Below are 16,898 nucleotides of genomic sequence, written 5' to 3' on the forward strand. Positions count from 1 at the left end.
CATAGAAGTAACCAGAAGTCAGAGACCAGTAGGTATTCATTCATTTCAGAGAACTGCTTTGATTTCTCTGTCCTCCATGACTATTGCTCCCCTTTCACGAATTACTGCCACAGGTAAATTAGGTCCTCAGACAAGGTCTAGGGACTAAATTAAGAGAACTTTATCATCCCTGGAGTCAGGCCATCATCCACGCTCCAGTACTCTATGGAACGACCTCATAGAAACATCTATCATCCTCTCACATGCTTCAACCTCTGGCTTAAATCCCCGACAGCCATTCTACGTGAAGAGAACAGGTGAGACACACTTTGAGGGCTTTATCACTGAAATAACCACAATGCGCAACGCACTACAGCGAGGCTGGGGACCTTGCCTTTCTTGTCACCTCTATGTCCCTGGCACCAGGCGCAGCGCCTGGCACACAGCAAGCACTTGTACAGGTCTGTTGAATGCATAGCTGAAGAAATGAATATCTGAAAGCCTAGTATCTGTCAGTCACTTTGCTGGCCACCACATAATTTCACTCCCTCGTTCATCTTATACACAAGAGTGGTATCATCCTCATTTCATAGAAAACTGATACACTAAAGAGCTAAGTGATGTGCCCAGAGTAAATGACAGAACCAGGATTCCAAGCCGGGTTAGCCCAACTCCGAATCCCTAGGTACCACTCCAGTTTCTCTCAATTATATTACAAGGAAGTGTGTGGTGCCCAAGAGAAGTTCACAGATATGCCCTGTGGGGGTGGGTGGAGAGTGGTACCCAGGCAGGTGTGATTAGGACACTGTGCATTATATTCAATTCTCAGTGAGTATTACTGTATCAAAGGATCACAGAAGACTTAATGTAAAGGAACCCTGATAACTTTAAACCTGGCTTCTTGTGTCTCTAACTGATTCCACCTTGGAACTCATTAAAGGACATCCATCTCCATCTTCAGGAGATAGCAGTGCTGCCTGGGGCAGTGTGGGAAAATCCATACCACGTCATATCTCCCAAGGCTGCCACTCCAACTTGCCATAAAGACATGTTGCTGACGGCAGGCCACGCGGCTTTGGAAAAATTTAACCTTTTTGAATTCCTTATTCATAATCAGTAGAGTGAAAGTCTTAGGCAAAAGAATCTATAAGGTCACTTCTAACTTTAAAATTGTTCAACTGCTCCAGGGTAAAGTTACTCAAGTGGATTTGTAGATAGAAAAGAGTTGCCCATTTTCAAATCAGCTATGTTCTAAATATTTTTACAGAAGCTGTCTGAAACTCAGAAACTATTTTCTCACAGAAACAATGGTAGACATGATTTCCAAACCAATCCATGATTATCAAGTCAATCAATAATCCAGGTGAAAACTGCACACACGCAACGTAAAACAGAAAACTGTACTCAAATATCGGCAGTTACGTAAAAGTGAAAAACAGAAAAATTTGTCTTACATAATGGTTCTGAAGAAAATGCAATTTTCATTTTATAAAGTTTCTAAAGGGGGTCACGTAAATATTTTCAAAAGTGTTGGAAGATGATTGTACTGGGTTAAGATGCCTGCTTTCACTTTAAAATGAATGGTTTTCCTTGAGACAAGAATATCATTATCCCTATACTTAACACTCATCAACCGTGAGCTGTGAGTGGAGAAATAAAGAAAAAAAGAAAAAGTTCCCAAGGTAGAGAATGAGGTCCTTGCAGGGAAAGGGAAAGGAAAGGGTAAAGGGCTGTTGTGAGTATCGTTTCCTAAGCAGGTCCACAGTAGGTAATTATTAAACAGGATAAATAGCGAGTAAGGACAGAACAGATGCAGGAAAGTGGAAGATAAGAAAGTGTACAACTGGTTGTAGGATCATTCAAGAGACCCACAAACTGATCTTATAATTCAGGAAATACAGTAAAAGATCACCTTAGATATATTACATACCATGTCCCTATAATTTCAGACAGACCTACGTTATTTTTATTAGCAAGTAGAGCTCATTCAAACATTGAACATATATTTAACTGAATGCCTCCTAATAGATGCCTTTGCTGAGTAATTATGCTCATATATGCTATGAATGATTAAAGAAAATGAACACCATATAGCTACTATCTTTTGTGACTCTCTGTTTACATTTTCATGTTTCCGCTTGTTTGAAATCTCAAACCCAGTGGTTTCAAGAAGCAGCATGCTTTCCTGATTAAGAACTCAAGTTTGAAGTCAAGCTTCCAGAGGTTAAATCCAGCACTGCAGCTGACCTCTCCTTAGCTGCCCTTGCCTGTAAAATGGGGATAATGATGACATTGCCTATTCTCTCAGACCTGGTAGAAACAAACTAAGTCGTGCACGAACAGTGCTTAGAATGCTGCTCGGTACATAGTAAGTGCTCAGAATATATTCGCCACTGTTATATTTGTATATGAAATATAAAAAACAACAAAACTACATATTGAATTTTTCTCTGTATATTACTAAGAGAAAAATGTAGGGTACAGAATAGTAGGTATAGTATTCTAATACCTTTAAGGAAAAAGAAAACTAATTAAAAGTATACATACTTGAATATGCAAAAAAAAAAAGTGCTCAGGGGCAGGTGCTACGTCTATGTTTATATAAGCAAAGTGTATCTGTAGAAGGATACACAGGAAACTCTGCTGCAAGAAACCAAGGAGCTGGGTGTAGAAGATGAAAGGGGTTTTACTTTTCTCTGTAAACCCTCGTGGACCTTTATAATTCTATCCCATGCTCTTTTGTTAGTATTCAACAAATTTAAAAGACATTCATTAAACTTAAATTTTTTTTTGGCTATGAAGCTAGGAATAAAACTGAGAGCCATTAATCATCAAAACTACCTTTATTGAAAAGTTAATCCCAAACTCATCCACTAAACCATTCAATCCCAATTAAATGAGGTGGAGGGATGGCAAACACAGGTAACTTTCAAGGTCCTTTTCCCCAGCAATCTCCAATTAAAAAATTGAATCAGTAAATTCTGATGTCCTTCAACTTAAACAAGGGAACTTATTACATTGATTTGTGTTGGCCCCATAGGATGCTTAATACCAATACTTTACAAAAACAATGACTCAATTAGCTACAAAAGAAGATGAAATAATAAATGTTTGGGAGGTTAGTAAACTAATTTAATTAGCTCTATAATGTATGCTTTCTGATTTTTATTATTTATATTCAAATCATCTGTTATGTAAAAATATCAGAAAGAATGACATACTGGAATCCAAGTGTACTAAAATTGACTCTATAAGGGATCCTGAGCTCATGCCAGCTAACTGAAAAAATGAGTGAAACCAGTAACGAGGCACAAAATGGGTAAATGCTAAAACAGTGAATTTTTCGCTTCTTAGAAACGAGTCCCAAATTCACAGGTATGGAAATTCATTTTTATTACATTCCTGGCAATATAGAAAAAGAGTGAATTTTATTTCCAAGAATTTTATAATCTCATTAAGGTTAACGCTGTACATCCCCTGGGGGTAAAAAAAAAAAAAAAAGAAAGAAAACAAATTCCATCAAGACAACCAAACACAAGAACGCCAAACAAACATCTGTTTTGTTTTCTCACATCTCAATAGCCTGGTTATTTCAGATACAAACATTTGTTTTGCTGACAAATGTTTCCAAAATGTTAGTTAAAATTGTTTTGCTGAAATAGTTGCTTTTCAAGCTGAACACATTGCAAACTCTTCCAAAGTCCACAAGGCATCTGTGGAGCAAAAATATGGCCTAAAGATTTGCAAAACCGCTCACTTGGCAAAATATAGGAGTCAAAATGGAAGCTTACTGCAAACCTCAGGATCATATCTATAGCGAACAGACATAGACATGTTAGGTAGTATAGATGTGGCCCAAATTTCCTACATTCACAGGGAAGACTGCCGGCAGTTTAGTTTTTCATCCTGTCACACTGAATTCCTGTGAGAGCTCAGAGCGCTCCTGCCACTTTGCACAAGAATGTTCCCCTGTTTTTCATGCGCTTTGCTCTACTTTCCTGGGCCTTGGCAAGGATCAAAGAAGCAAAGGGAACAAATGGTTTCCCATGCATATTGAATTCCCTCTTATACTGATTTTTCCTCTGTCACTTGAAATTCAATATTGGCAAGATTCCTGTACATCACCTTAACCAGTAAATTGTCTGCACGCAGTCAGAGCATGCAAAGGTAGATTTCAACATCAAGTTTTTTGTAAGAAATTCAAATGAACAAATCCTTTGAAAAAGGAACTTTTCTATAGCATCCGTGCTAAAATTCGTTCCTAATACATAATTAGCTTTTATTTCACATTAACCTAAAATGATGATTTATCATTTACTTTTATCCCTCTCTCTCTGATTGCTTTGTACTATTTTAAAAATACAATGTTACAGGTGAATAGCCCTTTCGTAAGAATTTGGCCTCAAAATTCCTGATTAAGTTAATAACACCTAACATTTACTGAGCATTCAAGAGCTATGTGCCTCTTTTTCCTCATCTGTAAAATGGAGACAAATAGTACCTAATTCATGGCTATATTTATAAGGTTGAAGGTAATATAATGTAAAGCTCTAAACACAGTAATTGTGTTTTTATTATGTATTATTATTATGATCACTGTCATAATTATTATGAGATGTTCTAAGAGATTTTGGACAAGAAAAATGTTTTCAAGCCAAATTATTTAAATATAGCACAGTAATTGGATTACAAATGAGTGTTCATATTTTGACATATGATAAAGAAAAACATTTTTTAAAGAATGGCTTAAGTGTTCTTTTGATAAACATCAGTTAAAAAATTCCTTCATGAATAACTCTCGAGTGTTAAATTATTTTTTACCACTTTTTAAAAAATACCACTTTTTTTAATATACTCTTTACACTTCAGTGGCTAGGAGGGATGAGGGTTTAGATATTAGCACAAAAGGGAAACATCCTAAAATGTCTTTTTCTTTTTTTATTTCTCACCTCTATGTTTTTAAACATAGAAGAAAATCAGTAACTTTGCAAAGAAAAATATTTTAAAAAGAAATTTAAAAGAAAATTTTCTTTTAAAAGTTTAAAAGAAATTTTAAATGAAATCCATCATTTAAAAATTAAAGTAATATTGGATTTAATTTTAATATTACTTAGATTTGGATAAGGAAAAAAAAAGAGTTGACTGTGACCAAAATTATCTTATATAGACAGTAGAATTTGAATGGACCATGTAATAATACCCTTCTCTCAGAAACTAAACACATTTTCTAAGAACTGAAAGCCATTTAAGTAGGAGGATGTGAATAACTGTGACTGTAACAAATGATTCTTACTGTATACCATCAAATGGCTAGGATTTTTCTCTGATAGGATGTTTATAAATATACACCTCTTTGAAAGGGAGGGCTTCAATGGTAATGAAAATAAAAATATTTTGAACTAAATGAAAATGAAGAAAAAACCCTATCAAATATTGTGGTATGCAACAAAAGCAGTGCTTAGAGGGAACTTCACAGCATTGAATGTGTATATTAGAAAAGAAAGACTTAAAATCAATCATCTAAACTTCAAACCTTAGAAAACTAGAAAAAGAGGGGCAAATTAAATCAAAAGTAGGCAAAAGAAGGGACTTCCCTGGTGGCACAGTGGTTAAGAATCCACCTGCCAATGCAGGGGACACGGGTTCGAGCCCTGGTCCGGGAAGATCCCACATGCCCCAGAGCAGCTAAGCCCATGCGCCATAACTACTGAGCCTGCACTCTAGAGCCCATGAGCCACAACTACTGAGCCCGCGTGCCACAACTACTGAAGCCCGCACACATAGAGCCTGTGCTCCTCAACAAAGACAAGCCACCCCAATGAGAAGCCTGTACACCACAATGAAGGGTAACTCCTGCTCGCCGCAACTAGAGAAAGCCCACGTGCAGCAACGACGACCCAATGCAGCCAAAAATAAATAAATAAATTTATATATATATATAAAAGTAGGCAAAAGAAATACTAAATAACAGAGAAGACTATGAAATTGAAAACAGGAAAACAACAGAGAAAAATCAATAAAACTAAAAATTGGCTCTTTGAAAAGGTCAATAAAATTAATAAAACTCTAGAGGGTTAACCAAGACAAAAAGAGAGAAGATTAAACTTACTAATATCAGAAATGAAAGAGGGGGTCCATCATTAGCAAGCCCATGGACGTTAAAAGGATAATAAAAGAATATTATGAACAACTCTATGCCCCCAAATTTTCTAGATCATAACATTAGAGAAAACCTATGGTTTGGCAATGAGTCTTTAGATACAAAACCAAACGCATGTTCCATGAAAGAAAAAAAATGATAAGATGGAGTTCATTCAAATTAAAAACTTCTGCTCTGCAAAAGGTAATGTTAAGACAATGAAAAGACAAGACACAGACTGGGACAAAACAACATCTGATAAAGGACTTGTATCCAAAATATACAAAGAACTTTTAAAATTCAACAATAAGAAAACAAACAACCTGATTAAGAAGTGGGGAAAACATCTGAACAGATACCTCATCAAAGAAGATACACAGATGGCAAATAATTACATGAAAAGATACTCAACATCATATTTCATTAGGAAAATGCAAATTAAAACAATTAGATACCACAACACACCTATTAGAATGGCCAAAATTTGAAAACTGACACCACCAAACCCTGGTGACGATGTGGAGCAACAGGAACTCTCATTCTTGCTGGTAGAAGTGCAAAATGATACAGCCACTTTGGAAGACATTTTAGCAGTTCTTATCAAACTAAACATACTTTTACCATACAATCTAGCCATCAGACTCTTAGGAATTTGCCCAAATGAGTGAAAACATATGTCCATACAAAAACCTATACAAATGTTTATAGTAGCTTTATTTATAATTGCCAAAATTGGAGGCAACCAAGATGTCCTTCAACAGGGAGTGGGGAGGTTGGCACTGCTAGCTGAAGAGTAGGCACTATTTTCTTGAATCCAATAAGTAAATCAAAACATTGGTGAATGATCAGATAAATCTCACTATGTTTCTCAAGTATATGGATTCTTACATATCTCCAGATGATGTAAATTGTATTTTATTAAGACAGTCAATGCATGACTAATAAACTCATTTTTTTTAAATGAATGCAAAGGCACTGTTTTTAGTTTTTAAAATTTGAGAGTAAGCTTTCATATGCAAGTTATGTTATTTTTAATGTATTACACATGCCTAATGAAAAGAGGATAAAGTTTTCAATATTTAATTACAAACATATTAAAATAAGTTTTGAACTTAAGATTCATGAGGAGGTACATATTTATAAGTAATACTGCCTAATATCACGGACTTGAAAGATTACTATTGTTCATACCAATTTTAAAATGCACAATTAAAAATAAATGAGTCCCTACATGTTTACCCTGAAAAAGCCTTACAAGGCTATCTTATTTGTTCATTATGACATAACGATTCTATGAACAATAAGGAACAGATATAAAGTATGGAAGAACTCATGTACTGTGGATTCATCTGTACTGCGTAATTCCATGAAACTGAAAGGCAGAAACCTGGTCATACATAAGATCAGATAATGACTAGAATTTAACTTTCCAGTTTTAGAAAATACTGACTTTAAACCCAATAGACTATTAAAAGAAAAAAACCACCTGAAATAACTTCAACAAAAATAGACATTCATTATTTTAACTATTTTTTATTTCAATCTTGAAACAAAAACATTAGGTTATATGTAATAAATCATTCCTTCTAATTCGTTAGTTTAATGATTTTTAGGTATTTTATCACCAACACTTACTTTTCATCAAGAAGGATAAGTCTATAATTTTACACATGACTAGTAAGAAAGGAAAGTTAATGCCAAACAACTTAGGCTGAATCCACAATCTTACCACAAAGTTTAAAAAATAAAAAAGACTAAATTTTCCTTGAATTTTTAAAGTAATCCACATTTCTTTTTCAATGTGTAAACTCACTGAACTTTCGACTCCTAACTATGTAAGACAAGAAAGGCTGATCCCTACACATGCGTTTTAGTGGGAAGTGGTGAATATAAAAAAATCTGAAAAATATTATTTTCTCCCCATTTCAATTCATTCCTATTCTGTAGCCATAAAGATACTGAAATTGAAATAAGTACCTAAAACACTAAGCATGTATTCAAATAAAACCTAAGATAGATCATTCAATCTTAAAATAAAATTATATATACCTTTCAAAAATTATAATTTCGCATTGTTTCCCATCTGGCGTGGCTTCGTGCCCACTCATCCCCACTCTCTCATACAGCACCCCTTTTATAAATAAAATTCACTCAGAACAATGTCAAGTTTCAGAGATAAAGTTTTATATGTCCAAATGGCCTTTTTTTAAAGCTCTAATCAACCTTAATTTAAGAAACATGATTAAGTCTTCACCAGTTTGTTTTATTCTGTTCTCTTCACAACCAAAATGTCATGAATTAAGTAAAATTATTCTGCTGTCTCCTTTTCTCAATCTCTTATTCCACAGACCCTAAAGAGTTTTTCTATTTCTCATTCACATAGCTATCCTCATTTCAAAATTCCTTTTGATCCTTGAGAAGCTTGCACGGACCCAGATGGTTCATGTAAAACACTGGGATACGATGGACAGTCCTACCAAATCAAACTTCTAAGGTTTCTCAAACCTTAGAAGACTAGAAAAAGAGGGGCAAATTAAATCAAAAGTAGGCAAAAGAAGGGACTTCCCTGGCGGCACAGTGGTTAAGAATCCACCTGCCAATGCAGGGGACACGGGTTCGAGTCCCGGTCCGGGAAAAACATTCTAGTTTTCTAAGTGCGAGAGAAAACGTAAGAAACCTAGTTAGAGACCAATTCAGGAAATTAAGCATACAATACTAAGAGTTCCAGAAAGAATTAATAGAGGGGAAGAAATGTTAAAAACATAGCAGATAAACTTCCAGAGATGGAGAGACTTGCATTTGAAAAGGCCCCTCAAAGGTTGTGCAGGAGTACAAAAAATGCCCACCCTCAGATACATTGTTAAAAAGTTCACAGCAAGTCAGGAGTGGGAAAGGTTAGGCCAGGAGAAGCACTATTTTCCATGATCAACCCTTTGATGCTATTTGATTTTTTTGAAAAACATTAACTGTTTCATGATGATAAACATTAAATTCGAGGTGATGTCATTTATCTTCATATTCATATGTCAACAGTTATAATTATAGGTCAGCATTATAGCTAAACATTTATACTTATGCATCTAAAAAGCTATATATATCTTGAAAACTGAGTATAGGTACGACTAAACCAAATCTCTATTTCATGTACTTTTGAAGTTACGCACTTTGTACTAAAATTTTTAAGCAAGTAGAAATAAAGCTAAGGTCACCATCACGCTACTTGACTTAAGGCCTTGCCAAAACTTGTCAAAGGCGTGCGACCCCTGTCGTGAATATATGACTGGGGAAAACTGCATCTCAACCACCAGAAACATAGCGTGCAGGACTAATAAAAATGCACGTAATTACCTGCTGTGGGATCTGTCACTGCTTGGCTGGTGATGCCAGATGGCGGTTCCTGAAGCTGGTAAGTGGCATTCGTGGACGGCGTCGTTGGGCTGCTGTTGCTACTTGTCATGTAATGTGCCGGGTACGGCGAGCTGTTGTAATACTGTGCATACTGACCCTGGCCAAAGCTGGGATACGATGGATAGTCCTACCAAATCAAACCACACAAGAGCAACCTGTCAGAATACGGCTGCTGCTTAGCGTTTTCAGAACATAACCGTGAATGTGTTTGCACTTCCGTCTTCTCTGACTTCACAAAGGGACACACAAGCACACGCTGACTGAAGTGAGCAGACTTGCAAACCAGTTTTATGTAAGATCAGATTCCCTCTTCATATTTCTATTCCATGATTTCTAGGTAAAATTCAACCAGTCTGAGAACCAAACAACTCACCATATAGAACCGCTAAAGAGATTTTTGAAGGAGGAAAAAAAAAAAAAACTATTAGAAGGCTTAAGAAAGGTCTCGCTTATAGTGTAATATAAATGGACCTTTCTTTACCTAAGAAACTCATCTGTTGCATTTCTTTAAATTTCAGAAGTTAAACTGGCTTTGAAAATTACCTGCTGTGAACTGTTAAATCCAGAGGAATTCGTGAGTGAATTATTTCCTGTATATAATCCTGATGATGTTGTAAAACTGCTACCTAAAAAATGAAAAGAAATATGGTTGACTAAGCCATGCCAAGTAATGTGCCTATAGGAAATTATTATTTAGATAAAGCAGGGTTGGACTTCACTGCAAATGTGTTTGGTTTATCTTTGAAACCAGAATCCATTGCCATGGCTAAAATTTTGTTTTCTTAAAATGGTTGACAATTTTAGTTTCACTATACTACAAATAATTAAAAAGTACAGAGGTTTACATTTCTGAGGACATGAGGAACTCATATAAACTATGGACAAAATTATACATTTGTGCAAAAATATTAGACACTGAGCTTTCCATTTCAATTTGTAAAACACACCAGGATTTTTCATGTCTTTATATTAAATACGTTTATTGTAAAGTAACAGGATCAGATTGAATGATCTTTAAAGTTCCTGCTAGCTCAAAAACTATGATGCTACTTCCAAAAACGCAAAATGCTTTCCAACTTGTACTTGCCATTTGAATGGCCACCGAAAAAGCTGGTTATTTCATTTCACAGAAGAATGAATGGAAGCACTTGACGTATTTGATAAAAACAAAGATCAAATAGGAACATGACCAGTGTTTTATGTATTACATGTGCTGTGTAGGCAACATCCTGTTTGTTGAATGTCTCTGTGTCAAAAGATACAGCAGGCGTTGTACAGGATTCAAGCCAAAGAGCAAATCTTGGTCCCCTCCTTCAATGGATTTACTATCTTACTGTTTAACCATGCAAAGTGACAACACACCATTTTCTTCTTGAAGTATAGTTGATTTACAATGTTGTGTTAATTTCTGCTGTACAGCAAAGTGATCCAATTATACATACATATACATTTTTTAATATTCTTTTCCATTATGGTTTATCTCAGGAAATTTAATATAGTTCCCTGTGCTATACAGTAGGACCTTGTTTATCCATTCTATATGTAATAGTTTGCATCTGCTAACCACAAACTCCCATTCCATCCCTCCCCTACCCCCCAACCCCTTGGCAACCACAAGTCTGTTCTCTATGTCTTTGAATCTTTCTGTTTCCTAGATACTTTCATTTCTGTCATGTTTTAGATTCCACATATAAGTGATATCATATAGTATTTGTTTTTCTCTGACTTACTTCACCTAGTATAATAATCTCTAGGTCCATCCATGTTGCTGCAAATGGCATTATTTTGTTATTTTTAAGGCTGAGTAGTATTCCATTGTATATATATACCACATCTTCTTTATCCATTCATCTCTTGATGGACATTTAGGTTGTTTCCATGTCTTGACTATTGTGATAGCACTGCTATGAACATAGGGGTGCATGTACCTTTAATAATACACTATTTTTGATGAACATTTTGGCAAAGATTTTTGAAAAGATCAGGGACTTGCAAACGTGTAAAAAATGGCATTCATACACAACAAAATGGGAATTTAAATAAGACAAGCTATTGGGCTATTTGGTCATGATCAAGAAATTTTATATATCATTTAACCCAGCAATTTTATTGCCAGGCTATCTAAGAAAATATGGATTTATACAATGACGTAGTTAGTAAAGATATTCTTCAGTGTTATTTCTAGTAACAAAACATAGAGAGCATCCCCAAGTTCTTAATAGGTGTTATTTGGAAAATGGAATATTATGAAGCTGTTGAAATAGTATCATAATGACGTTTAAAGACACAGGAAATTTTTTCATACTAATTTGTTAAAATAAAAACTAAAGCAACAAAAATGTTCTTTGTGATCTCATTTGAAATATTTTTAAAGCATAAAGTATTTCCAGAAAGCACAAAAATCTCAGAATCTATGGAGGGGTGCAGTCTATGGTCACATAATACTCAGGGAGCCAATGTACATTTTTCAATTTTCCACTCAGAACTGTGTTACTTCTGTAAACAGAAAAACCCATTTTTTTAAATTAAAATTTTATGGCAAATAAGCAGTCTAGGCAGTAAGTGCGTGGGCAGTTTAAGGAGGACATCTTCGATGCGAACTGCCTAGTCACAGATGCCTTCAGGTACAATGTGGTAGTTAATATATGCCAATTATTTACTTGCTACTGAACAGTGAAGTACTGGCTAAAGAGTCAGAAAACATAGAGTTTGCAGTTCATTACTTATGAGCTGTTTGGACTCTGGACAAATCACCTAACTGCTCTAAGAAATAATTTCCCTAGCTGTAGAAACTCTATTTCATAGGCTTCTTAAACAGATCAAATGAAGTAATGTTTTGGAAAACATAATGAACAAGCCACAGTGACACACAAATGTTCGGAACCGTTACCGTTCAGTCCAGTAAACGTTTCTAAAATTCTCCACCGTATTTATCTTTTCCCTCTTTTGACTTTCCCAAACTAGATAAATATGACTTAATCTCTTTGCATATCTAAAATTCTTTTCCTACTTATTTATCAAGCATCTACACACTGAAAACCCAATCAGAGGATTTGTCATTTTTGGATGTAGGGTATCTTTTTTGGTAGGTTCCAGTACTTTTTTGTTCAGCAGTTAGTTGTGATTCCGGTGTTCTTGTAAGAAGAGGTGACAGCACGTCCTTCTACTCCGCCATCTTGAGCTAATCTCAAGGATTTGTTACTTTTATTAAGAGGGGAAAATATTTCCTAAGATAGTTTTAAATGTAGTTATTACAGGCTCATATTTGAGGTTTCCTCATTTGTCAATTTTAGGAACATCGGTTGTTCAAAGTGCCCAGAACACCTATCACAGATAAGCTGCGAGCTCTCACACAACTAATACTTGTTTCACCACAAACGCAGGGGCAACAACAGACAAGCTTTTCATATTAATGATCATTTGCACGTGGCAACCACATACTTATTAAGCAAGTATTAAATATAGGGCTTGTGGTGATAATTACATGAGGACAGAAGATACAGGCTTGGACCTCTAGGACTTACCAGGTTAACATTAGTTCTGTTTTTTTTCTTTTTAAACACTGGACTTCATGGGCATATGACTCATTCATTATTTGTATATCAGTGAACAATTAACATTAAATCTATATCTATACCTATATATCACAAACGTATAATGAGCATTTAAAAAATTCCTTATAAAAATTCAAATTTATTCTGGGTAAGAGTGTGAATATCAATACTTTTGAAAACTGTATTATGTACATTTTATAGGAAAAATTACTTTGGGTTATGACTTGCTACTTTCGTTTATACTACATATTTTTGAACAATAAATAGTGACCTCAATAGTCCCCATCCACCAAGAAAATGAATTAAGATATAGAAAATATATTTTAAAAATGGACGTTTTTATTCCATAACTTATTCCCTGGAACAAAGTAGAAAAGACCATGGAAGCTATAATGGCACATATAGGCCATTGGGGTCTGACCAAGTAAATCACTGTTCAGTACTCTAAACGGTACCCCAGTGACTCCCCAGACTTCACGCTACTTCGACGGCTGTACGTTAGCTGGAATTCCACATAAGTTATACTCATTTACTGGCTGACTGCAGACTGAGATTCCATTCCATTTCACAGGCAGGAGTTTAACAGCACTCCAGTGGCCTACAAGACTTAACGCGACTTCCACAAGGATCTAACTTACGTCAGGCAGAGATGGACATGCGGGAGAATCAGGCTCAGGCAGTATTAATTTTTAACCCCAGAATCAGATCTGCAGGGCTGCCCCATCCGCCTCCACGGAGGACTTAGGAAAGAGAGCTGATAACTTTTAGTCCAGGCCACCAGCACTGGATTTCTTCAACAGCCTGCTTCCTGGTCTCCTGCCCATCTTCCGGCCCCTACAGCTCATTCTCCACACCAGCAGTAGAATACTTTCTCTAAGGTGCATATCTCATCTTCTCACTCCCTTGTTAAAAAAGTAACTGCCCCCTATTAGCCTCAGGATCAAATTCAAACTCCTTACCAGGGCTTATTTATTAGGCCCTACTTGGTCTGACTGTAGTTTCTCTCTTAGATTTCTTTGATCTCTTCCCAGGAACTCCCACCCTCACCCACCCAGATACACATTCCAGCCTCATACAAGGGAAGCAACACTCGGTTCTCTGAAGGTTACTCTTTGCACCTCTCCCTCCCTCCCCACTCCCACTATATCCTGGCTAACTTCTAATCAGCTTCCCAATTCAGCACAGACTAGAAACTCCTTTCCTCAGAAAAACCTTCCCTGACTTCTCCTCTTCTCCTCTTTCCTCCTAAGCCTGGCTTACTGAATTTCTCTCTGTCTCCTTCTCCTCTGTGATGTTTATATTTTATATATATGACATATATGAACAATAAAAATGGAAAACATGCATTGAATGCTTACTATATGTTAGGAATAAGTTCATCTTTCACATGCTTTATCTATCAAAATAACTCGATACTATAGGGAACCAGAGGGTTAGGTTAGGGTAATATAGCCTCCATGGCATGGAAGTAAAATTAAACATAGCTCCGTCTGGTTTTAGCGTCTATACGATGCTCTCTCATGTCTTCTTACCCTGTTCTCTGTTGCTTTATGGGAAGATCTGAAGTTTACTAAAGTGTTCCCAGGGATCATTCTACAAGGATGAAAAAAAAAACAAACAAAAAACCATAGGAAGCAAACATAGAATCAAAATAGAAGTGACAAGAATAATCATACTTAAAACATATCAAGGGCTTACTCCGAGCCAGGCCAAGCAAATATTTTACATGTTACAACTCACGAGCTCTCACAACCACCCCTCAGGAAGGTACTATTATACCCCATTTTACAGATTAAGAAGCTGCCCAAGATGACAAGCAAGTGTGGCAGACCTGGGGTTCAATCCCAGGCCATCTGGCTCCAGGGTTGAAGTTCGCCGTATGTTGCCTCTCAAAGTAACAAGGGTTCTTTTTCCTTTAATATATATTTTTTAACCAACATATTCAACATACGGCTAACTATCTGCCACGGAATCACCAGGAGGTGTTTGTTAAATGGCACCAATCTGGGCCCTTCCTCAGACACAGAAATCACCATCTTACTGAGGCAGGAGGGGCAGGATGTGACCTGAAAACCCACAGGGTTACTGAACACCTAAAGTCCCTGATTTCTAGCCACTATGTTTTAGTACCAATTCAACTGGTGTTTCAGCAACTGCTTCAAAAACCCCCGCTAGTATAAGTTTTGTTTTTACACTAAGAAAGTAATCACACTCACCAGGAATTTAAAGAATGGAAGCGTCTCAGGGACTGTTTTGGGTATTTGTGGCCCTTGAGCTGGGCTAAACAAAGCTCATAGGGAGTAAAGGGTCTGAGAGCTGATCTGATGCAGATTGGGTGCCAGTATTACCAGGTGAATTTCACCGAAGCTTAGAACACCACAAAGGCAAAATAGCAATGACACTGCTCCTAAGAAAGCGTCCGTGTGTAGCTACTAAACGCACTTCCTACTCTACACAGGCCTGGGAGACGAGGCACATTTGTGTAGAAGGCCACCACGTACCAGACTTAAGCATGTATGCTACAGGGGAGAAAGGGCAGGACATGACCAGGAAAAACAGACCTCCTTCTTCCATTAAGATCCATCCTCTTGAGAGTTTCTGTTCGATTCACAAGAGTCTTCACTTACAACGTTAGGTCACAGAATTAGGCTTAGTATTGAGAATTCATTTATCAAAATAATATAGAAGTATTTTCCTTCCTAGATCCAAAAGATTTTACATGAAAAGTCACCTCTAGGTAAAGAGAACAGAAATATTCTATGATAAATTGTTTTACATTTTATGTAACAAATCATGAAAATTCCCCAAAGTAGAAAGAATTCCCATTTCGAATCCATTATTTCTCACTCAAGGAGTTTGGCAGAGATTGGTTCAAATGGAGCTCCAATAATGCCCAATAGTATTCTTGGTAGAGTTTGGAATTAAGTTACCTTCCAAGCAGGGTGGCAGTGGTGATACTTTCTCCCCCACTAGTGAAAAGGAAATCTTATCTGTTTAAATGGTTTACTATTGTGAAAAATCATAGCCATCCTTCTTTTCTGGCATGGAGGGGAGACACTCATTTCCAGACTAGAACACTGGAAAAATCTTTCCTTTCAGAACTTCTCTAGGAGACAAAATTATTTTTCATTCTATTGTCTTCTTTTTAAAGTTGAAAATTTTTATATTCTGAATGGGAAGATTATATAGGTTATACTATGAAAAAAAAAAAAACCTTTCCAAGTTAGTTCAGTCCACAGCAACTACCGGCTACATCTAATTGGCACACTTACTACTCTAGAGGGTGTTGTGGACCAAAAGAAGCGGGTGTCGTGAGTCTATCCTTTGAGGAAAGTTTAAAAACACACAATCTCATGAAAGTACCACCAAGAAACATTAGCTTGTGTTATGTACATGAGCACCACGAGTTCTGACATGGAGCTGCTCAGTCAATGAAATGAAAACATCTGATTAGACTGAGAAGGACAATACACAGAAAATACACAGAAAATGTCAAGGAGCGTGTTCCTGGTACACAGTGAGTATAAACTATCCAAAGGAGAAGATGTGAGAGTGAAAGGTTTATAGGGAAGTAGGGAAAGAGACTAAAGGTAGGTGACAGAAGTTTCTTGATCATTTAAGAAAAGGATAACAGTTCAGCAAAATGACATTCTTTATCAGAAAAACCCAGGCATCTGAATATTGATCATACCAATATTAGCATATTGGGACGTGGGAAATGTTATGATTCTGATTTTCCTTTTAAGGACTGGAGGAGGTGTTATAAATGTAAAGATATTTTTGTTTATATGACTGGGCCTGGAGATGGGGGTGGGTTA

At 36.3% G+C, this 16,898-nt stretch overlaps 1 protein-coding gene across 11 annotated transcripts in view; it reads right to left on the minus strand.

Annotated features, from left to right (window-relative positions):
• EYA1 (EYA transcriptional coactivator and phosphatase 1) overlaps window positions 1–16,898 on the minus strand; it is a 159,277-nt gene that overhangs the window by 85,622 nt on the left and 56,757 nt on the right. For all 11 annotated transcript variants that reach the window (XM_060287383.1, XM_060287382.1, XM_030859578.2 and 8 more), the window contains 2 exons: window positions 10,070–10,152; window positions 9,467–9,653 (listed from right to left, as the gene is read on the minus strand). In XM_060287383.1, coding sequence (XP_060143366.1) covers window positions 9,467–9,653; window positions 10,070–10,152 — 270 coding nt within the window. The remainder of the gene's footprint in view (window positions 1–9,466; window positions 9,654–10,069; window positions 10,153–16,898) is intronic.

Source organism: Globicephala melas, chromosome 17 (assembly GCF_963455315.2).
Source record: "Globicephala melas chromosome 17, mGloMel1.2, whole genome shotgun sequence".
NCBI classification, from domain to species: domain Eukaryota; kingdom Metazoa; phylum Chordata; class Mammalia; order Artiodactyla; family Delphinidae; genus Globicephala; species Globicephala melas.